General features: G+C 44.6%; 1 protein-coding gene across 1 annotated transcript; it reads left to right on the top strand.

The window, feature by feature from the left end:
- Positions 1–9720: 9720 nt before the first annotated feature.
- On the top strand, positions 9721–21886 carry NDUFC1 (NADH:ubiquinone oxidoreductase subunit C1). The gene is made up of 4 exons (XM_029595198.1): positions 9721–9869; positions 11031–11134; positions 18697–18771; positions 21754–21886. The coding sequence occupies exons 1-4, from the start codon at positions 9821–9823 to the stop codon at positions 21757–21759; spliced, it is 234 nt and encodes a 77-aa protein (XP_029451058.1). The 5' UTR covers positions 9721–9820; the 3' UTR covers positions 21760–21886.
- Positions 21887–23482: the final 1596 nt, after the last annotated feature.

Raw genomic sequence — 23482 nt, 5'->3', positions numbered from 1 at the left:
GCAGCAGAGTTGTTTGGAGAAGGAGATTAAGATCTAAATGTTTTACTAGAAGAGGAGGAGGTATAAAGTGTATGTTCTTCTTGTTGCTTTTTCTGCTGTGAATTATGTGACTCATGTTTTTTAGTGATTTTTTTTTTTTTATTATGAATTAACTGCTGGTACCTCAGAACAATAAAAGTTAATAATTCTGAAATATAACCCATGGAGTGAGACTCTGATTGCTAATATCCAGGGTTGTGGGGTTGAAGAGAATACACCAATTTAAAAATGATTGAAGATTTTGGGTGTAGGAGTGCAGTTTGATGATTACAGAAAGGAAAAGATTGATGTTTGGTATTTTCCCTATCTAGCCTGAGAAAAATATTGGTTTTAGCCTCTGAGCCAGATCTAATCCACTATCTACCTGACCAAATTGTATTTTTGTTGCGGTTAGACTACTGTGAGAATAGAAGGTGGACCCTTGGGCCGGCCTACTCGCGATGAAGGGGCAGGCCGGGAGGCGGAGACACAATCTGGCAAGGTTTCACCCGGAGTCTGGGACCCCCCCGGGAGGAGCCCGTAGGGGACCGGGCCCTTGGGACTTAGGCGCTGCTGTAAACGTCCGGAAAGGCTGATGCGTAGGGAAGGCAGGAGGCCTAACAGGAGCAGAGGCGGCTCGAGTATTGCCAGAGAGTCACAGTGGAAAGCCAGGTCAGGGAGCTGGCTCAGAAGGTACACTGGGGCCGGCGCAAGCAGGCAGAGGTAAGAGTTCGTGGCAAGCCGGGTAGGATAACAGACAGGCTGTGGCAAGGTCGGAGGTGGACAGGAAACACGGCAGGCCGCGGGCAGCGGCGAAGTCGGAGACAAGCAAGCTGCGGGTTGAAGCGAAGTCAGAAGCAAACCGGAGTCTAGGCAGGCTGTGAGCTGTAGCGGAGTCAGGAGCGGACCGGAGTCAGGGCAGGCAGCGAGCTGTAGCGGAGTCAGGAGCGGACCGGAGTCAAGGCAGGCAGCGAGCTGTAGCAGAGTCAGAGGCAAACCGGAGTCGAGGCAGGCACCAGGAAGACAACAGGAAACGCATCTGGAAGCAACTAGATAGCTGGGAACCTTGTTGCAAGGCGTTTAGGGAAAGACTGAACGCCGGTTATATCGGGAACAGAGGATGACGTCAGCCGAGAGGGTGGAGCCGGGCTTCCGGGAGCTGGGCGCACAAGAAGAGCGTCCTCACGCGCGCGCGAGGCCGGAGAGGAATAGGCCCGCAATGGCGTCTGCCACGTGGGAAGTGCGCGAACTGGGTGCCCACCGGGACCTGGACCAGGCGGAATCCCGCGGCCGTTGGAGCAGAGGTAGGCGGGCCTGAGCCCTATCCGGAGAGGGGACCGCAACAATTTTTTGAATCTACAGAGCTGGTGGGGCTGGGACCACAAAAACCTGGCATCAGACATCTTTTATGTTTTATGTTCCCTAGTGTGGAGTTACAAATAGATTCTCCTGAAAAGAGTGTAGAAATTGCAAACTAAAATGACAACTCAGTTTAGATTTCAAATAATCTGGACCTATGTTATGTAAAACTTTAGAAACTAAAATTCCGGGCCATGCACTGGGGCTGCAGAAACCCAGGGCGGAGGTGCAGGGGTGAAATTTTTCTGTGTAAAAATCAAGAGCAGGATTTGGGGGTGATTGTATCTGACGAACTCAAGGTGGCCAGAAAGAAACTTGGCTGCATAGGGAGAGGGAGGAATAGTCAGCAGAAAAAGGAAGTGGTTTTGCCCCTGTATAAATCCCTGATGAGACCCAGTTCTGGAGATTGTGCCTTTAAAAGGCTATAAATCAGATAAGAATCGGTCCAGAGGGTGGCTTAGAAATGGTCAGTGGTCTTCGCTATAAAGCATAAGGGGACAGATTTAAGTACCAAACATGCATATCCTAGGGTAAAGGTGGAATAATGGAAATCTGACAGAGACATTTAAATACCTTTGTAACCGTCTCTTTTTAGTCAGTAAGGAGGTCCAGACAACTGATCCGTAAAGATAGACTTTTATTGCCAGCAAGATGCAGCTAAGACAAAGGCTTAGTACAACTGCATGCCCCTCCCCTCCAGGAGCAGACTCTTATGCACTTTACAGTTCTTATCTTTTACACATGCGTTCTAAGCATTGCTGAGCAAGCATATTCCGGCTGAAGGGGCTACTGACCCCCTCCCTCGACACCCTGGAACTTTCGTGAAACTTCTCCCATGTTCTGCAGGAGAGGCTGCTGGGACTTGCAGTTCTGGAAAGGAATTCGCGAGTCTGCAGTAATACAGCCCATCACATAATACATCCATTGTTCTAATCTAGGTTACAGCAGTGAAAGCTTATCAGAGAATAAGAACAGAGAAGCCAAAAGATGAAAATGTGCAATGTGCTGACAGAGAGTTTCTCAATGTCCTAATTACAGCTGTATTGCAGACTGTAAGTAAACCCGTCATGAAGCAGGGAATTCTGGTACATGAAGTCCTTTGTCAGGTTGAAGCGTTCAGACCCCTTCATTCCCCCCTTTGATACTTATCATTCTCTATGAAAAGTATCACACCATCACAACGCAACTGTGGAGCTGAAAGAAACAGAAACAAGAAAAATTAGCAATTTGAGTTCTCAGGGGGCCCTAATTTCCCAAACAGTCCGATGGTTTCTTCACGGGTTTGAGACGGATGGGCCCTATTGGCTCCACCCCCCTTTGTAGCCCGAACTTGTCATGTATGGGAAGATGGCCCAGGATAAAACATGAGGATGGTTAAACAGGTTCTATAGGTTCAGAGGAATACATGTACAGTGACAGGAGCTGCGTGGCTGTTTTGCGTTCAGCAATGTCCTTCATCACCCGACGAAGGCGGTTTGAGCAAGAAAGGAATAATTCAGGGTCCTAAAAAACAAAACAGAATTAAACTGGCTGGGATAACAAACAAGCTCTTAAATCCACCGATCATGGAAAACCAACCACGGAATCCATTGGTCCAGTCCCAAGCACTATTCCACTGCTGGACAGGGACGTGTGCCATCTTGACCATGCGATCAGTGATGTCTTGGATAACCTTGTTTTGGTCATCTACCTGTAAACAACAATTGGAGAGGTTAAATGTTCCACAAACCCTCCTTCCTGGGCCAGAGGGTAATCTAAAACCAATCTATTCTGGTACACTGCAGTCATAATTTTGGTATTTTGTTTTGCCCAGAGTTTAAGAGCGAAAGCAGTCGTTGGTGATGAGCTCCAGGACTGCCTGAAGCCTGATGATTCGATGCAATTAATACTGCTTGGAAGGGTTCCCGAGTTGCCCCTTTTTGCTGCTTCATCTGCTCTCTGATTTTCTTGACAATAGGGTTTGATTTCCTGGTGTGTGCTTTGCAATGCATTACAGCCACCTTGCGAGGAAGCCAAACTGCGTCTAGTAATTCACGTACTTCTGATGCATTGTTCAATTGTTTTCCCTCTATAATGCTCCATGCACTTGAATTGTAAGGAAGGCATATTTAGAGTCTGTATAGATATTTACAGTTTGTCCTTCTGCCAACTGCAGAGCTCGAGTAAGGGCAATTAGTTCAGCTTTTTGTGCAGACGTTCCTGGGGGAAGAGGTTGAGCCTCAACGATTTCATCTTCGGATACAACAGCATATCCAGCAGAACGTATCTCATGAATGATTTGGCTGCTCCCATCAGTTAATAAAGTCCAAGCTCCTTGCCAGGGTTGATCCCTCAGGTCTGGTCTACTGGAATGTATTGTAGTCATGACTTCTTCACAATCATGGGCAACTGGTTCAGGTGCCGGCATAAGAGTGGCCGGGTTCAAGTTTTTGCTGTCCTGTATTTGAAGTTCAGGTGTTTCACACAGTAAGGCTTAATACTTGACGAGACGTGAATTAGTCATCCATTTTGGTCCATGGGTCTCTAGCAGTCCTTGAATGGTGTGGGGAGTTGTTACGTTCAGAGTTTGACCAAAAGTTAATTTGACTGCTTCTGGAATTAGTAAGCATGCAGCCGCAATGCTTCGAAGACAACCTGGCCATCCTTTTGCAACATTGTCCATTCCTTTTGACAGATATGCAACAGGTCGTTCCTATGATTCTAGAGTTTGAGTCAATACCCCAATGGCCATTCCTTTCTTTTCATCGACGAATAGATGAAATGGTTTCATCACATCTGGCAATCCTAAGGCAGGTGGTTCAATTAAGGCTTCTTTTAGTTGACGTAAGCTTGCCAGTTCGTTTCCTTCCCATTGGAAGGGTTGAGATTCTGCCTCTTTACCCCGCAGCTTGTCGTACAGGGGTTGGGCAATAACTGCATAGTTAGCAATCCACAGCCTACAGTATCCTGCAGCTCCAAGGAACGCCCGGAGCTCTTTCTTGCAAGTGGGTACAGGTTGATCTCTTATAGAACTGGTGCGAGAAATCCCCAGACATCGGGTTCCTCCACGTATTTGGAAGCCTAAATACTCTACTTCCAATTCACAGATTTGCGCTTTCTTTTTACTTGCACGATACCCTTTTGAGTACAACATCTTTAGCAGCTGAAGAGTGGATACCGCACATTCGAGGTACGTCTCTCGAAACAACAGAAGGTCATCCACGTATTGTATGACTGGCCCATACTTTACTTGATACATCTTTAAATCTTTTGCCAGTTGCTCACCGAACAGCGTAGGTGAGTGCCTAAACCCTTTAGGCAACCGAGTCCATGTGTACTGCTGCTTTACTCCAGTATCTGCATCTTCCCATGTGAAAGCAAAAATCTTTTGACATTCCTCCGCCACCGGGACGGAGAAGAAGGCATCTTTGAGATCAATGACACTGTACCACTTTGATGCAGGAGAGACTTGAGCCAAGATTGAATACGGATTTGGGACGAGGGCTACTAGATCTGCTACTTGACTATTCACTTTTCTTAAGTCTTGTACTGGTCGATAGTCATTAGATCCAGGCTTCTTTACTGGCAACAAAGGGGTGTTCCAAGCAGATCGGATTCGCCGAAGAATGCCCAAATCATACAGTCTTTGCAGGTGTATCTGGATTCCTTGTCTGGCCATATATGGAATGGGGTATTGAGATTGATTTATCACCTGTGCATTCTGTTTCATCTCTATCCATATGGGGGTAGTGTCGATAGCTATTCCTCCCGGGTTCTGCTCGGACCATACTTGGGGTACACTATCCATCAGTTGTCTTCGTTTTTGTTGAGGGGGGTGTTGTTTTCATATCGATGTTCGATGGTTCGTTCGACTATGGGAAGATGTAGTCTCCATTCTTCTTGGAGGGGACAGATGAGTATCACTGGATGGTCCCCGAAGGAGGCTTTAACTTCCCCTGTTGATTGAAATCTCAATGTGGTCTGAGGCTTACACAGCAGGTTCCATCCGATAAGGGATACCATGGTCCCGCCTACTTGTATAGTTCATTCTTTCTGCAGAGGGGCAGTGAGTACCTAACCTGAGGCACCCACTACAGAAACAGACTCTTTCGTAGATCGTTGGCCTCTGAGTCCAACAGGCCCCTGATTTTTGTTGTGTTACCTCGTGGATCTCCACCAGAGGGTCAGTGGGGATTCTTCCCTCCCGGTCTCTTCAGGCTGTATGCTCCTTGTCGCCTCCCCCGCCATCTGCCAGTGGGGGTTGTCCGATCTCCTTCCTCCTCGGCCCCTTTGTCTCGGTGCAGGTCCATTTTTGTCGTTAGTATTCACTGCAGGGCTCCCGTATTTCTTTTGCCATTCTTCACAGTCTCTCTTCCAATGGCCTTCATTTTTGCAGTACGCACACTGATTCTTTCCCAAAGGGGGTCTTGTTCCCCCTCCTCTTCGCGGTCTGCCATTGTCTTGGCTCCTTCCCGTCCGAGTGTCCTCGAGAGCGGCGGCTAACAGTCACTTTCTCCTTCATATGTCTACTTGCTTCTCTCTTTTCTCTTCCACTTCTCTATTTCCACATACCTAGTCTGCTATAGCTTTTAACTGGCTGAGGCTCATGCCCTCAAAGCCTTCGGCCTTCTGCAGCTTCTTTCGGATGTCGGGTCTCTATTATTAAGTTCCTGGTTGCAGGGACGGGCCCTTTTCTTCTCTTCCTGATCCCTGTTCCCATACATCTCAAAATACGATGAAAAGATCACAGTCCATCTGGAAATTGAATAGGTGACTTGCGCCTGGAGGCAAATCAGTTCTGACGAGGCTGAGAAGCTGCAAAACATTGCTTCCTTCATACTTGTAAGTTTGGCATTGGGTTAATTCAATAAAGTCAACCTGGATCTGCAGGCAAGGATCCGGGGGGGGGCGCTTTAGGTGTGCAGGAGTGATGATCAAACCCTTGGAAGCCTTGTATCAATTACATTGCAAACACTAAGAACATATGGTAATAGCCAGAGCCCAGCCCCCACCAGTGGTAAAAGAACATAATTGCAATATATATATATATGTGTGTGGGGGCCACTACTTTATCATTTGGGCCGACTCATATTTGCTCTTGTTCCTAATCTTGCATAGTGGCCCCTTTTCTTGCCCACAACTTCCAATAATCCTTATCTTGCGCCTGCCACTGAATCAAAATTTTTAATATTAAGTCTTTGTTTTCTCCGTTTTTGTTTTTTTTTTGTTTTGTTTTTTTTTTTTTTTTACAAACGGCATCCTGTAATTCCCACAGTCAGCGCTGCACATGCTTGGCTGTCTTATCTTGCCAGTTCCTTAAAACAGGGAGTAACTCTGCATATTTAACTACTGCTAGCCAAAGAAGCAACAAGAAAAACTTTAACAAAGAACCCATTCTTAATCATTTCTCTAAATTTCCCAGAGACAGCTTCAAAATAAACTGCGTCAGCAAAAGAGAGTTCATACTTTATCATGCGTTCCAATGTAACTTTTAAATAACAGATAATATATAGGAGACAAGTAAGAACAATAATTAACATGGTATTAGAGAATAGAAAGATAAGCATAGGGAGGACACTGGGATAGAAGATATGAGAAAACTAAAACTTCTGATTAGCAATGCCAGCATTGAAACGCACAGCCATATTGAATGCCTACGCACTACGTACTGACACGCAGTGGGACGCACCACCATTCCACTTTGTACTGTAACAATTAATTTGCTGCTATAAAATGTCTTAAAAATAGCCTGCATCATAAGGCACTAAATGATTTGTAAGGGACCCTTGGTTCTGGTATTTCTTTGCAAGTAGCAATCCTTTGTCAGATTACAGACAGTTTTAGCAAGGACCTTGGAGAATAAATTTAATCAGCAGAAACTTGGAGCTACAATCTTCCTTTCTTTTAATTAACATACCACAATTCTATCTTTATTCACATACGCACACCATCAACTAACTTTCAATAATGTTCTGTTAAAACAAACGAAACAATTTTTCTTTCTCTTTGTCTTCATTCACCCAGGCTAGCCAATGTCCCTTTTTTTTTTTTTTTTCCTTTCTCTTCTCTCTCTGGCTCGATTCCCTCCTCTCTCCTGTAATTATCTCTGCCGTTAACCCTTAACTGCCATCAAGTTCTAAACTTCAACACCAGTAAATGCATTCTCAGTAATCAAATCAGTATTTTAACTTAACACTGTAAATTAATTTGTTGTATAGTAGTCTTGTGCAGCATCTGAAACCCAAAATCTCTCCTTATTAGGGTTTAAAACAATTAAAAACAAAGAATCCCTGGTACATGTGCTTGCAATTCACAGATAGCAGTTACATACATTACAATCCTTAATTAATAATGGGGACTTCCAGTTCCCCATTTTGTGCGCCTGAGCCACCATTACGAGGGCGGCTCCCTCCACTAACTTCTTTGCCCACGACGGAGGATTCTCAATAACTGCAATCCAAGCAGTTATGTACGGTTAATCCTCAGGGCAACCTGGATTCCCTTCTTCACTAACTATTTTCAGGACCCTTGTGGCCGTTTGGAAATTGAAAGTTCCTTCCGGAGGCCAATTTACACACAAACCGGGCCACCTATGGGTGCATCGTTGAATCATTCCGGGTTTAGTACATTTATGTCTATCGAACACTTCCCTATAGTGTTCCGTCATGACTTTTAATGGAGTAGAACCGCCCCCTCCCATTAGGATAGAATCACAGACAAAGGAGGGAAGGGAAGACGGATAGGTAAGGGGTCCGTATCCGTCAGACACAAAAGGGTCACTTTCACACAACAAGAAACCTATTCCCACTATCGTATGCGTTACTTCTTTTTCCTCTTTTTATGCGCGTGGCTTTCGGAATGCAATTCCTACCAAACCACCGCTTGGGGTGTGATCAAAGCCCCCTCGGTCCCCTCACGGATGGACCGGTTATTTGCTACTCTTTTAGCTATTCTTCACTTTTCCCATCATTCCCTTAATACTCGCCTGCAGGGTTCTTCCGAACGTCATGAAAGCCTTCTTCCCGGATCACCAGCCCAAAGGTCTCAGAGGATCTCCGTGGAATGACCCCCTCGGATACCTGATCACTGAACTCAGCGGTGGCCACTCACCAGGCAAGTCTGGGGGATCACTCCGCCACAAAATCCCCTGGACCAACTGGGGGGCTAAAATAGCATCCCCGGTACCTCCTGGCTGAGGCTCGCCAAATGTAACCGTCTCTTTTTAGTCAGTAAGGAGGTCCAGACAACTGATCCGTAAAGATAGACTTTTATTGCCAGCAAGATGCAGCTAAGACAAAGGCTTAGTACAACTGCATGCCCCTCCCCTCCAGGAGCAGACTCTTATGCACTTTACAGTTCTTATCTTTTACACATGCGTTCTAAGCATTGCTGAGCAAGCATATTCCGGCTGAAGGGGCTACTGACCCCCTCCCTCGACACCCTGGAACTTTCGTGAAACTTCTCCCATGTTCTGCAGGAGAGGCTGCTGGGACTTGCAGTTCTGGAAAGGAATTCGCGAGTCTGCAGTAATACAGCCCATCACATAATACATCCATTGTTCTAATCTAGGTTACAGCAGTGAAAGCTTATCAGAGAATAAGAACAGAGAAGCCAAAAGATGAAAATGTGCAATGTGCTGACAGAGAGTTTCTCAATGTCCTAATTACAGCTGTATTGCAGACTGTAAGTAAACCCGTCATGAAGCAGGGAATTCTGGTACATGAAGTCCTTTGTCAGGTTGAAGCGTTCAGACCCCTTCACCTTCAAAGTATCAATGCACAGGAAAGGAGGCTCTGAAACAAGAGGTCATATAATGAGGGTGAAAGGTGATTGACTCAGGAATAATCTAAGGAAACATTTCTTTACAGAAAGGGTGGTGGATGCAAGAAAGAGCCTCCCAGTGGAGGCCTTGCGTACAAGGACAGTATCTGAATTTCTTAAGGCATTGGACGAGTACGGGGGTGTCTGAGGGAGTGGTCGGGATAGCAGAGTTGAGTAGTTTATTTAAAAATTTTGATTACGCTTATCTAAAATACTAAGCGGATTGCAAAGAAACAATTGTATGGATGAGCGGACAAGATAAGCTGTAGAGTTGTTTTCTGCCATCATGTTTCTGTGTTCTGTATTTAAAGGGAATAATTTAAACTGGGACCCAAATCTCACTGGAGGCCAGTGTAAATGCTCAAGATTAGAAGTGCACATAAGTATGTAAATTTGCTTTGATACATGTATTACATTTGATTTTGAATGCGCTCGATCCTAGAGTGAAATTCAAGTGCTAAAACGGAAGAAAAAAAATTGGGAAGGGACTCCCTTCTATCTTTGGAGTTGTCCTTTCTTTCGCCTGTGGGAGCGGCAGGGGGCGCTGCTCCCCCTCCTTCTCCTCCTCCTAGCGGGGGAACTCTATGGTTTCTTCGCCGCTCTTGGCCGTGTTCCGGTTCCGCTCGTAGGAGGGCGGGAGAAGATGTCGCTGTGCCGGGCGCTGCTGCGCGGTCCGCTTGCCTTGCGCCACGGTGAGCAGGGGGCCCATTGAGCCTGGGGACAGATTTATCACCCGCGGGCCGCCCTTGTGAGCGTCGGGTCTCGGGGTAACCTTTAGTGCCCTCCGAAGGGGAGAGAGGAGGCCGGACAGCGGAGCACTGACAGAGGGCAAGTGCCGACCCCGAGCCCCTCTGTAACACCGGAGAGGGCTTTCCGAGTCCTTTGCTAAGGCGCATGAAAAAAAAAAATGTCTTTGTGTTTGTGTGCCTTTTATGTGGCTTAGTATCTTCCCGTTAAGTCAGGAACTTGGCTTTTGTATCTGTTGTTTCAATTCTAAGCTTGGGTTTGAAAAAGCAAAGAGTTAAAGCTACATTAAAAAAAAAAAAGTAAAGTAGTGCATGTTTCTAAGCACTGAACGTTGCAGGGGCGAGGGAGTCCTGCTCTATCCATAGTGGAGCGCACTGTTAACCGGCATTTGGACGCACATTTTCCACGCGTTAGCTTTAACCCCTTATTCATGGGCAGATACAGTAAAAGTCGCGGGAGAGCTGGCGAACAGGCCACTCTCCTGTGCGCGCGATTCTGTATTCAAATGAGGGCCTGCGTCCCTAGCGCCTCTTTTTGGACAGGAGTGAGGGCTGTCAGCAGGTTTGACAGCTGACGCTCAATTTTGCAGGCATCGATTCTCAAACCCTCTGACAGCCGCCGCTCCTGTCGAAAAAGAGGCTCTAGGGACGCGCTAGTGTCCCTAGCGCCCCTTTTTACCGCGGGCCCTAATTTAAATATTTTGGTTTACTGAATCACACGCACAGGACACTGGCTCGCCCGCTCTCCCGCAAACTTTACTGTATCGGCCTGCTATTGCTATATTATTTTTGTAGCCCCTTATGGAATCCAAACTTGAAAGTAAGAAAGCTTTTCAATTTATCTCCATTCACATGTTTGTGACCGGGGAGTGGATCACGCTCACCTTCCTGAGAAAATATTCCTGTTCTTTGCATCCAGAGATGATGTGTAGAAAAAAAGCTTTCAAAAAAATTTCAGGACCCTTCTTCATACTGATTCTAAATCACTTCAGAAAAGAAAAAATGACCATTAATCTCATGTAGTTGTGCCGAAAAGTAATTAATGTACCAATAAATCTGTCCTGCAGCAGACTGTATAATAAATGGCTATAAACTTTACTGTTTCAGTGCAAACTCGATCAATGTATATGGCAAAGAAGCCTGACTACAGCAAGCCGAACTGGCTGCGCGTTGGCCTGGCATTTAGCACTTCGGTGTTTCTGTGGGCATTGGTAAGCAAACATGGCTACATCACTGCTTGCATTGTCTGGTGAAAACCAAAATTATCAAAAGAAAGAAAGAGGAAGTAGATTTTTGTAGTCTTACTTATGCCTGATTTTAGTCATAAATATAGGGGGGCAAGTCAGAAAACATGATAGGAAAACCAGAGACGTTGGCTGAATTATCAGATGTGAATAAAGGCAGTATGATTAAGAACATAAGAACATGCCATACTAGGTCAGATCAAGGGTTCATCAAGCCCAGCATCCTGTTTCCAACAGTGGCCAATCCAGTCCATAAGAACCTGGCAAGTACCCAAAAGCTAAGTCTATTCCATGTAACCATTGCTAATGGCAGTGGCTATTCTCTAAGTGAACTTAATAGCAGGTAATGGACTTCTCCTCCAAGAACTTATCCAATCCTTTTTTTAAACACAGCTATATTAACTGCACTAACCACATCCTCTGGCAACAAATTCCAGAGTTTAATTGTGCGTTGAGTGAAAAAGAACTTTCTCCGATTAGTTTTAAATGTGCCACATGCTAACTTCATGGAGTGCCCCCTAGTCTTTCTATTATCTGAAAGAGTAAATAACCGATTCACATCTACCCATTCTAGACCTCTCATGATTTTAAACATCTCTATCATATCGCCCCTCAGCCGTTTTTGCTTTAAAAAAAAGGGAGGAGGAGATATATGTTAAATAAGGTGGAGAAAGGGAGGATCCTTGAGTAACACCTTGTGCTAAATTATGTGATTTAGATTCATGATTTTCCATTTTACTCTGTATTGGCGATTGCTGAGAAAAGATTGAAACCAGAGGAGTGCGGATCCTGTGATGCCGATTTCATGGAGTCGATTGATTAATATTTTATGACTGATAGTATCAAATGCGGAAGATATATCAAGTAGGGCAAGGATATAGGATTGACCTTTATCAAGGGCTTTTAGAATGTAGTCGGCCAGAGAAGTGAGGAGGGTTTCTGTACTATGGTGTTTCTGGAAGCAGTATTGGGAAGGGAATAGTATGTGGTTATCATTCAAGTATTCTGTCAATTGGCGATTGATGATTTTTTCTAAGATTTTTGATAGGAATGGGAGGTTGGAGATGGGGTGGAAGTTGGCAGGTTCATTAGGATCAAGGGAGGGTTTTTTGAGGGCACAGGTGGTGTCTTGGCAGAATTTAGATCAATAGTACCCATTGACATTTGCAAGGCAACTACATGGGCCTCATTCACAAAGCATTACAGACTGCACCTCCATGAAAGGGAGGAGACAGAATTCACCACGGAAGTCCTGAAAGCAGCCAGGATGGATACAGCGTCGGTACATCCCATGGTGAAGATTGGTCTAGCAGGACAAAGAGGAAGGTACAATTAGATCTTACCTGCTAATTTTCTTTCCTCGAGATCTGACAGACCAGTCCATAATCCCACCCCAAGGGATACAAGGGAATAGGAGATAGCAAGTAGAAGAAGCAAGAATATTTTCCTTTCCTTTTGTGCATATTTATGGTAGAAACACGAGAAGGAACTCAAGGCGGCCCAAAGGTAGATACCAGTTCAAGTATAGTCCCTCAGGGCAGGTGGCAAGGGCACACCTATTTCCTTCTCTTCTTTTTATTTTTTTCTCATTACCCACAGTAGAGCTTGATGAAACTATGTATTTTCCTTGCTGAAGTTAAGCAAGGGAGAAGGGGACCGGGAGCTCTGTCCGCCTGGGCAGGATCCCCCCGCAGGGTGCGAATTTTTCCTTTTATTTTTGTTTCCGAGACGATTGTAATTAATACGAACAAGGGGGGAAAAGACGGTTTTTCCCCTGCAGTACGTAAATATTAGAGGGTGAAGAAGGATGAAAGTGCTTAAGGACCAACTTGGTTAAGAATCTACTAATTCCTTCCCTGCGGAACTCGCCTATGTAGGAGGGATCCTCGAGAAAGAGGTCTGGAACTCAGCCTCCATCTGCTGGTAGGGGGACGAAACCCACGGTGAAGACTGATCTGGCAGGACTTGAGGAAAGAAAATTAGCAGGTAAGATCTAATTATACCTTCTCTTTCCTCTATCTCCATTGCTTGCCCCTCTTTATGGTCTTTCTTCTGCTTCTCCTCCTCTTCCCCCAGCCATCTCTCACTACTACTACTACTACTACTACTACTACTACTATTGCTATATCCTTTTTATAGCACTACTAGATGAATTCATTGCTGCACAGATACACACATGATTGTCCCTTCTCAGAAGAGTTTACAGTTCATTCAAACACATTCTTACTTGTCTTATTAAACAAGGTTAAAATCAACAAGGGTATGATCTGGAACAGCTAGGAATTAAGATTTAAAAGCAATCTCTTAAAGAAGGGTCTAACTTGTAGGTGAGATTTGAATATGGCCAGAGAGGGGGCACGATGCACCAACTTGGGAAGGCTGTTCCAGGCTTATGGTGCAGCAGTGTGGAAAGTGCCTGGCTTGGGAGTTGGTTATGGAGGAGGACACAAATAAGAGCAGCTTGCTTTATCAACCGGGTACACAAGAAAGGATGCGAGGGGAGGTAATGGGGAGCTGCAGAGTGAATGCACTTGTAGATGAGAAGTTGGACCTGCATACAGAAGTAGATGGGGAGGAAGTTTAGCGGTTTGAGAAGACGGATTACTTGGTCATAATTTATTTATTTAAATATTTTATATGTCGACGTTCGTTTGCACATCACATCGGTTTACAGTGAAACATAGCTTAACGAAGATTTGGCATGGGAATAGGAAATTAGAAAGTTACATTATAACATTTTAGGAGAAATTACAACATTTCAGGGGAGATAAGCTATAGGTATAGGGTGCTAGCAATACAACAACAATGCATTTTTATATATATGGTGTCTTAACATAGGGAAAAATATGGGAGAAAAACTTTGTACGGGAGTTATTAACTTGTGAAGTCTGGATTAGGGTGCTTGATTGGAGTGGGGGGGAGCTATGTAAAGGCCTTTGTGAATAGCCAGGTTTTCAATTTTTTTTTTAAGGTTTATGTATTGGATTCTAGTCTTCGGTCTGGCAGCATTGAGTTCCAGATGGTGGGGCCGGCAAGTGAAAGGGTTCGTTCTCTGGTGGAGATGAAATGTGTTAATTTGGGGGATGGTGTGGGTATAGTTCTGTTGCAAGCGGATCTGGTGGCTCTCCTTGGGGTTTGGAAGTGGAGGGAGTCATTTAGCCAGTGCACGTTTTGGTTGTGTAGGGTCTTGTGTATTATGGTTAGACTCTTGAAAAGGATTCTTTAGTGGATTGGGAGCCAGTAGAGGTCTTTTAGGATTGGTGTAATATGATCATTTCTACGGGTGTTTGTGAGGACTCTGGCGGTGGCGTTTTGTAGCATTTGGGGGGTTTGAGAGTTGAGGCAGGGAGACCTAGTAGTATGGTGTTGCAGTAGTCAATCTTCGAGAAGGTTATTGCTTGAAGGACGGTTCGGAAGTCATTTTGGTGAAGGAGGGGTCTTAGTTTCTTTAGAAAGTGGAGTTTATAGTAACAGTCTTTCATGGTTGTGTTTATGAATTTTTAAAGGTTCAGTTCGCTGTCTAGGATGATACCTAGGTCTCTTACGTGTTGTGTGATCGGGTGTTTGGGAAGGGGTGAGTTGGATGTTGTTTAGGGTCTTTTCGTTTAGTTTGTGGCTTATTAATAGGAGTTCAGTTTTGGAGGTATTTAGGGCAAGACTCAGTTGGGTGAGTAGCTGGTTGATGGCCGTGAGATAGGCATCCCATAGTTGGAGGGATTTGGGAATGGATTCAGTGATGGGTATTAGAATTTGGACATCGTCCACATAGATGAAGTGTGTGAGTCCTAGGTCGGATAGGAGTTTGCATATGGGCAGCAGATCGATATTGAAGAGTGAGGGTAAGTCTGATAGGTTCGGATTCGTTATTGCCTATTTTGACCTTGTATTGTCTGTTTTTTAGATAAGATTGGAACCAGAGTAGGGCAGTGCCTGTTATGCCAATTTCGATGAGTCTGTCGATATGGATTTTATGACTGATGGTGTCAAAAGCTGCTGAGATGTCTAGCATTGCTAGAATATAGGATTGGCCTTTGTCTATTCCTTTGAGAACGGTGTCGGTGAGGGAGATTAGAAGTGTTTCCGTGCTGAAGAATTTGCGAAAACCGAATTGTGAATGGTATAGGATGTTGTGTTTTTCTAGGTGTTCAGTTGGTTGGGTGTTAACTACTTTTTCACGTAGTTTAGCTAAGAAGGGGAGAGTGGATATAGGTCTGAAGTTTGCTGGTTCAGCAGGGTTTAAATGGGTTTTTTTTAGGATAGGTTTAACCATGGCTTGTTTTATTGCAGCTGGGACGATTCCATCTGTAAGGGATGTGTTGATAATATCAGATAGGAGTTTGGCTACTATATTTGGTATGGATTTTAGGTGGAATTTTGAATATATTGTACTTACTACTACTTAACTTTGCTATAGCGCTACATGACATACAAAAAGCCAGTCCCCGGTTCATTAGGACAGTGGTTCTCAAGGTTTTTTTCTGTCATGACACACCTGACAGATGATGCTTATATGTGTGACACATTGCACGCTACATTTAACAGCTGTCCTAAAAAAAAAAAAAAAATCCTAGATATTGTTGAAAATGATGCAGGAGAACGATAACATTCTTTAATTTCAATAACTGCCTATAAAATATTATTCAAAGTTATTTTTTCACAAACATTTTAATTTTTGCTTACTGCATCAGTGAGAAAACTAGGACTTGATATGCATATGCAGTGCACAGTTTTTTGATACAAACAAACTCTCATGCATTTCACTGTCAACCTCCGTAAGTTCTGACCTGTTCTGGAGTTTATACAGAGCAGGATTAGAAAATTTCCCCTTTCAACTCACCGTATAAAAAAATGTATTCAAATTTTGGTATCCCCTCAATAATTGTACTTTAAAATCCCTTCCCTGCAAAGCCACTTTGTGAAATAATATGAAAAGCTGCTAAAAAGACATTTATAAATTATAAATAAATTATAAAGACATCATCGCAAACGGATCCGGGCAGTTTGAAAGGCACCAAGCCAGCAGGCGCTTGTGATGGGGAGGGCTACCCACCAGTGCTGATCACCTTGTAACAGCTAACATCCAAGGTAAAAAGACAAAAACAAATTGAAAAAAACTGCCTTTGAAACTGAGAAGAGATTTCTGTGGGGAAAGCCATGATTCTGAGACCTGCCCCCTCCCCTGACATCATCGCAAACGGATCCGGGCAGTTTGAAAGGCGCCAAGCCAACAGGCGCCGCGCGCAGAAGGGGTGCGACAAAGGGGCACTCCCCTTTGTGTTATTTGTTTAATATGCTCCTTGTTATACCTTTTGCTTAATTGTTAAGAACTTTGATTTTGATGATTTTATTTTTGTAATCTCTTAGCCTCAGGTACAAATATTTTAGATTGTAAGCCCTTTTAGGGGATAGTGAATTACCTATTGTACCTTATTGTAAACCGATGTGATATCTCTTTTTGAAATGAACATCGGTATATAAAAAAATCGTAAATAAATAAATAAATATAGCATATCAGCCATACCATAAGATCACTAACACCCAGGACCTGAACAGCAACAACCTTACCTATGAAAAAGCAAGACTGCAAATATAGAACACAGTACACTTACTGTTGGAAAACGTAAGAAAGCCAGACTGCTCTAATTCCTACACTGAATCTGTATCCTAGTTAGCAGAATCCCTCACCTCTGTCAAGCATGCAGAATGCAGACTGACTCTCACCTATTACAGCATAAAAGACCATAAATTATAAACAAGCCTACAGAGAGAAACTGAAACACCAAGCAGCAGGGGGAGGTGCGGCGGGATGGCGAGGCAGGATACAGCAGGCCTGCAACACTTCTGGCTTGGATTGGTGGAGGCAGTGATTGCCAGGGGTGAGGGGAAAAGCAGGAATAGGGAGTGGTGACGAGAAGTTTTAAGTACCAGCTCCTTACTCTGCACTCTCCTCAAGCACCAAGCACATGTGGCTGTTATAAAAAGCAGAGGCTTCCTATATCAAATTTTTGGTGACACACCAGTATGCCCCGAGGCACTGGTTGGGAACCACTGCACTAGGAGACCTGTGAGGAACAGGTTGTAGCAATCTAAGCAAGAAGTGATGAGAGAGTGGATAAGGGTTCTGGTAGTGCATTGTGAATGGAAGGACAGATGTTGGTGATGGTACAGAGAAAGAAACAATACATTTTAGCCATGTTTTGCATTTGTGCTGTAAAAGAGAGAGAGGAGTCAAAGATGACCTGAAAGTTGCAGGCTGAGGGGACTGAGAGGATGACAGTGGGGGGAAAAAAAAGGGAATAGGTTTGGAGTAAAAGATCAGAAGTTTCTGTTTTGGTTATGTTAAGTTTAAGATGGTAGGGTGACAACCAAATGATGTCAGATGAGCAGTCTGAAATTTGGGCCCACATTCGTGGTGAAATTTCTTATGCATCAGTAGATCTGGGAGTCATCAACATAAAAGATGTCACTGAAAGCAATGGAAGGAGGTCAGAGCGTGAAGGAACGTAGTGAACGACGGAAGATAAAGTAGCAACTGCCGCTGCATGCAGGCTACCCCTAAGCCTGCCGTTAAGGGGGGTAGCAGCTACTGCCACGCCATGCAGTATGCCCCCAAGACTTTTGTTAAGGGGTAGTAGCAACTGCTGCTCCATGCTTGCAACCCCCATGCCACCTAAGGGGGTAGTAGCAGCTTCCCCTTAGTGCAGGCCACCCCCCAAGCAGAATTGTAAACAATTAAGTGTAAAATAGAAAAGTTACCCCACTTCTTCATTTCTGTTCTCTAGCCAGCAGTGATCCCCTGTGTTTGTCCCATGTCCTCTTGAATTCCATTACCCTTCTGGTCTTCACAAGACAAGAAGTGGATGCATGAAATGCCCTCCTGGAGTGCAGAGAGAGAAGGTGGCCCAGGACAGAGGCCTGGGCACACTGACTGATATGGTAATGATGGAGGAAGATCGATCAGAGGATATGTTAAAACTGTGACAAGGGAGATAAGAATTAACAGAATACAGTGTGGCAAAACAGAAGTTTTTACTTAGTTATATATCTTTAATAAAGTAGCAGAAGGTGGCATTTTCCATATCATTAAAAGCTCAAGGCCTATGGGGTCATTGTATGAAGCTGACGAGAGCAAGCATTGGAAAGGAAGGACGGATTGGATTGGAACGCATAAGCTGGAACAGAATGTGAGAAGAATTTTTCACTGAAAAGGAGGTGCTGTGCATTAAGTTCGGGATATACCATTTTTTTTAAACAGCCGCCTGGAAGAAATGTCCAGTAGAGGGTTATAGAAGCCAAAACAGTGGCAGAATTTGAGCATGATTGGTTGGGGCAAGGGGACCTTAGTGGCAGAGGGAGGGATAAGACTAAACATTAAGACCTCTGCTAGCAGGGTGGGTAGGACCAGCAGTCCTTATCTGTTAACATCTCCTGTGCTTCTGTCATGCAAGGCAAAAAGAACAATTGCAGTACAATTTGGATAAGCTGTAAGGATAAGCTGTTGATTTTAACCATGCTTCTTTCTGCTTTAGCTCTTCCACCAGCACCAGGAGGATCTGGCCGAGTATGAGCGGAGAATGGAAATCAGTAAAGCACGGGCACATGAAGTAAGTTTCCATGTTGATAGCGCAAAGTTATCAGGAATCCAGTTATGAAAATAGTTGTGTTGTGTTGTGTTGTATAACTTTCCTGTGTAGAATAGAGTAGCCCAGTGTTTAGAGCTGTGGGCTGTGAACCAGGGAAGCCAGGCTACAAATCCTGCTGCCGCTGCTTGAGACCTTGGGCACGTCACGTCACCCTCCATTGCCTTAGGTAAAGATTTAGGGGTAGATTTTATAACATGCGCGCGGTTCCCAGCGCACGCACGTGGACGTGCCGATTTTACAACGTGCGTGCGCCGGGTGGCCGCACGCACGAAGGGGGCGGGGGAGTGAACTTTGCATTGCCACGCGGAAATTGCAAATCTCTGGGAGGGAAATTTCCTAACCCCCCTGCCTAACCTTCCTTCCCCTTTCCCTATACTCCCCACCCCCTAAAACTAACCTACCTTGCCTGATGTTTTTTATTTTATTACTTGCTGCTAATGGCCTCTGGCCCGGCCCTTGTGCGTGTTCCGGAGTTCATACGCGTGGCCAGGCCTCTTTGAAAATTTGCGCGGTGCGCGCGAGGCCCAGCCACGCACGTAAGCTCCGGGATTTACGCGCGCAGGCCTTTTAAAATCCGCCCGGTAGATTCTAAGCTCTCTGGGACAGGGACAAACCAACTGTTCCTGAATTTGTAGCTCACCTTGGCCCTGCGTTTTGGAAAGGCGACTAATTAAATCCAAATCGCATACGGAGATGCCTGGGGGTTTTTGGAAAGAGCCGGGTTCTGCCCTGTGCCATGCAGCAGTGAATAGCTTGCAGTGTGCGGAAGAGTAAGAGGAAGGTTTATTCTGACACAGTTGTAGTCTTGCCCTAGTTGGCACTACTTCATCCCATGACCATGAGTAGTAGTGGCTGCTCCTTGAATGCCTCACCTGCTTCTGAGATGCTCAGAAATCCCTTTTCCCTGGTCTCACTGTTCTCCTGGACGTAACATGTCATCTCCAAGGTGTGAGAGGTATGCAAGAGCAGTTTTGCACAGCCACGATCGGGGGATGGAAAAATCCTGGCGCTGTGTAGGTTTGGCTCTTGACTTATGCTTCAGAGAGAAACCACCACTGTGGCCAAGCATGGCCCCTGTTTGCAAGGCTGTGGAAAAGAGAGTTTGCCTCCTGCATCCCACGCAGCATAGGACGTGAAAGAGGAAGGATGGGGAAGGAAAATCTCCAAAAGCAAGTGCTCACATCTGAGACCCTTCCCCCAAAAAAAAAAAAAAAAGAGCAAAATGATCACTTAAGAAAATTCACCAAAATGAAAAAGCAACACAGAAGTAAATAATAAAATTCAGATTTTTTTTCCTTGACTAATAATGTAACTGGCACCCAAGAGGCTCATATTCAAGAGTTGTCCAGGTAACTTTGGAAGTTACCTGGACAAATCTTTGGTTTAAAAGATCTCTTCCCACTTGCTGTTTTAATTTTGTTTGGGTAACTCTGTTAATTGCACAACATTTAACTGGATACAATAAGATTGATGGGGTGTTCTGGGGACGGGGCTTAACTTTGGTTGGTCCAAAATGCAGTGAATTGTGTGACCATGGAAACAGTGCTTGGACCAAAGAGAGACAGAAGCCCACATTGAATGCCAAAGGCTTAGACATGGGATCCAGTATTAAATGCAACATTTCTTGGATGCTCATGGCCACAGCCCTGGGTTTGCTGGCAAAATGTTGTAAACTGCCTTGAGTTGAGATTATTATGTTGTAAAATTTAATTCTGTGGCAAGGGCTGCAACACAGAATTTGGCAACAGAATCATGGGAATTCAGGACCGGCCAAGGAACAGTGGGGTAAGAGGGCATACGGGAGAGGGGCCTCTCTCTGGTCCTGTTAGCCAGTCATGTCTTGCTTCCCGGGGCTGACCTGACTCGGAGACAGGAGACACCCAAGCTGAAAGGAAGAAAACAGCTGCTGCCAGCTGGGGCCAGTCTTGCAGTTCCAGCTTACATGTCTGGCCCTGGCCGGCAGGGGAGGGATGGCACAGCCTGAAGGGCTCTCCTCTTCTTGCCTCCTGTTGGCAGCTAGAGCTGCTGGGAGGAAGGTGAAGGATGAGAGAATGGTGACAGGGAAAAAGGATCTTGATGGGGGGCGGGGTGTTTGAGGAGGGCAGAGAGTGGAGAATTACCTATGTGACGGAGAGACAGGCTGGAGTGAAAGGGTGGCATATGAGGAGAGTGAAGCAAAGGAAATTAAATCTTAGTAAAAAAAAAAGGGCGTAAGGGGAATACAATAGAGAGAAATCATGTAAAAAGTAAAAGACGAAAAAAAAGTGGAAAAGAGATTTTAGATTTTTCAAAGTTAATTGTGAAAATATAGAGAGTTTCAATAAAAAAAATACATTTTATGCATATTTAGAATTGCAAAGTAGATGTAAGTTTATGGAAATAAGGCACAGAATCATTGCCGAATCTTGAAAACTGCTGTGAAATCTACCCTGGAGCTACCACTGGAGATTGGGGTCTGTTCTCATAGCAGGAGCAAGTCCACAGGCCAAAGTCATGCAGATTACAAGCCTCCAGTGCCTCTCCTGAGAAGCTGTTTCTGTGCAGAAGTGCTTCCTGGCTTTGTCCCCTTTCAGACTGGTTTCATGTGCCTTGTGTTTTTCCACTTGTCTTTGATGCATTATTAATATCCTGGAGATACTTGAAAGCCTCAGTTTTATCCCCTCTTTTCTACATAGTTAGGTGCATAAGGCTCAGGATACAAACCTACACCTATTAATTACACCACCTTCTTCTAGATTACATCTACTGTTATGTGCTCTCCAGAGCAGGACATGATACTCCAGGTGCATCACTTGTGTACTGCATCCTACTCATGCCATCTTGCACAGACTGCAGTATCACTCTGCCAGGAGTGGCCATTAGCAATGTGTGTAACAGCAGTTGTATTTTGTCATGTCAAATCTCTCTCTTAAAGCAGTGTATTTTGTTTTGCATTTTTCACAGGTTTAAGCTACTCCGACATGTGACACCGAATGTTGAAGTGATTAAATCATCACAGAAATGCTGGGCTGCATAATGAAAAATGTTTTATGTTACATGTGTGGAATAAACATTATCTTGGTATTGTTCCCGAAAACCACTGTTTGCTTTGTAGGTTTATAATTTTTGATGATTAACATGAGATTTAGAATAGCAGTAAATACATGTCAGCTAATTTGTGCGCCAAGGCCCGCGTTAAGGGGTGATACGCTGATTCAGATTCCCTAGTAGAAGGTAGGACTTTTGGGTTGCCTGCGTTCCCTTCTGTCTTTCCGCGGGTATTGACTCAGTTGAGTGGTTGGGTTCCTGTTCTCTTGCATGATCTGTTCTTGCACATGGAGGACAAGCATGCAGGGCCTTGAGTGCTGCCTTCTCTGTTACAGGATACTGATTTTCAGTGCATAGCCTGCAAGTTACGGAGCAGCCTCATAAAAGCACTCGCCATAGACTCATTTGCACAACATGAATTCTGCCCCTGTAGAGGACACTGTAAGAAGAAGGCCTGATGTCTCTGGCTGGCTTCCCTCTGTAAACTAATCGTGTGCCACAGCTTCGCGAGGCAGTGCTTTTAATAGAAGCTCAGCTTGTCCAAAGGGTATGGGTTGCTTTCAGCTTCAGCAGACTTTTAAAGTGAAGCACAGTAGCAATGATACTTTTATAGTTTTTATTTTATGGGTTTATGCAACTGCACTAAAATAACACAAAGCATAATGATATTGTGAGAGCCTTCATTTGTGAAATGCAGTACATGTGCATAAAAGAATCGATACAGGAAGTAGAGGAAAGCCCAGGTCGCTGGGAAAGTGCTGGAGCTCTGACAGGATAATATTGTACACTCCAGAGATGGTTCACATGCCTCATGAGCTGGAAATTAGGGTCAGGAGAAGCAATATTTCAGATGATGCGGTTTGGGAAGGGACTGGAGCCCAGTAACAATTCATTCGTTTGGAAAATCCCTTTGGGCCAGAGGCTTTTGGTGTGAGTTTCCCACCTCGTGACGTTTCTTTTGAGAGCTCGCGACATGGCTGCTGGCACTGTTTGTGAGCATAACAGAATCAGACCAATTATTGCCAAGAAACAGAGGGCCTGATATAATAATATCGTGTGCTTGGCAGAGTGCACAGTTTTACGCAACTGTGCAAACATTTTTTGTGTACAAAACTTTACTCTCAATGCACCAAGGAGTTTTGTGAACAAAAATTGTGTGCATAAAAATGCACATAATGGCAGAGCTGGTGCATGGAGAGTAGGAGCCCAGGGTGAACCTTACAGCCTCCCTGTCAGGCCTCCCCACACACAAAATGTGTGCATCTATCATAGATTTTACATGAAAAAGGAAATTGAAAGTTCAGTGCTAAGGAAAGAAAATAACATTTAAATGCCTTGCTGTGGTGCCAGCCAGAAACCCTAAAAAAAGGATATTTTAAACCCAAATGGTATTAGGCCTACTGTACCGTGTTCAGTGTAGGCTTGGCCCTTAGAAAGACATAAGTAAGCAGAATTACATATAGACATGACAACAGAAAAGCCATATGTCCTATCTGGTTTTATCCAGACAACTTCTCAGCTCTACAACCCCTACCACTCTCTGAGATCCCCTGTGCTTGGTTTATTCTTTCTTGAATTCTGATGCTGTCCTTGTCTCAATTTCACTCATATCTCGTCTTTCCTCTAGGGTATACATGTTTAAATC

This window comes from Rhinatrema bivittatum, chromosome 1 (assembly GCF_901001135.1).
Source record: "Rhinatrema bivittatum chromosome 1, aRhiBiv1.1, whole genome shotgun sequence".
Classification (NCBI taxonomy): domain Eukaryota; kingdom Metazoa; phylum Chordata; class Amphibia; order Gymnophiona; family Rhinatrematidae; genus Rhinatrema; species Rhinatrema bivittatum.
The sequence above is the reverse complement of the archived record's forward strand: the minus strand, read 5'-3'. Positions and strand labels throughout refer to the sequence as shown.

What these genes read in the sequence shown, in the direction of transcription:
- NDUFC1 (XM_029595198.1), top strand. Translation starts at nt 9,821, where the DNA reads ATGTCGCTGTGCCGGGCGCTGCTGCGCGGTCCGCTTGCCTTGCGCCAC. An exon ending in TCCGCTTGCCTTGCGCCACG is followed by an intron (nt 9,870 to 11,030) that starts GTGAGCAGGGGG and finishes TTACTGTTTCAG; the next exon opens with TGCAAACTCGATCAATGTAT. An exon ending in CGGTGTTTCTGTGGGCATTG is followed by an intron (nt 11,135 to 18,696) that starts GTAAGCAAACAT and finishes TTTCTGCTTTAG; the next exon opens with CTCTTCCACCAGCACCAGGA.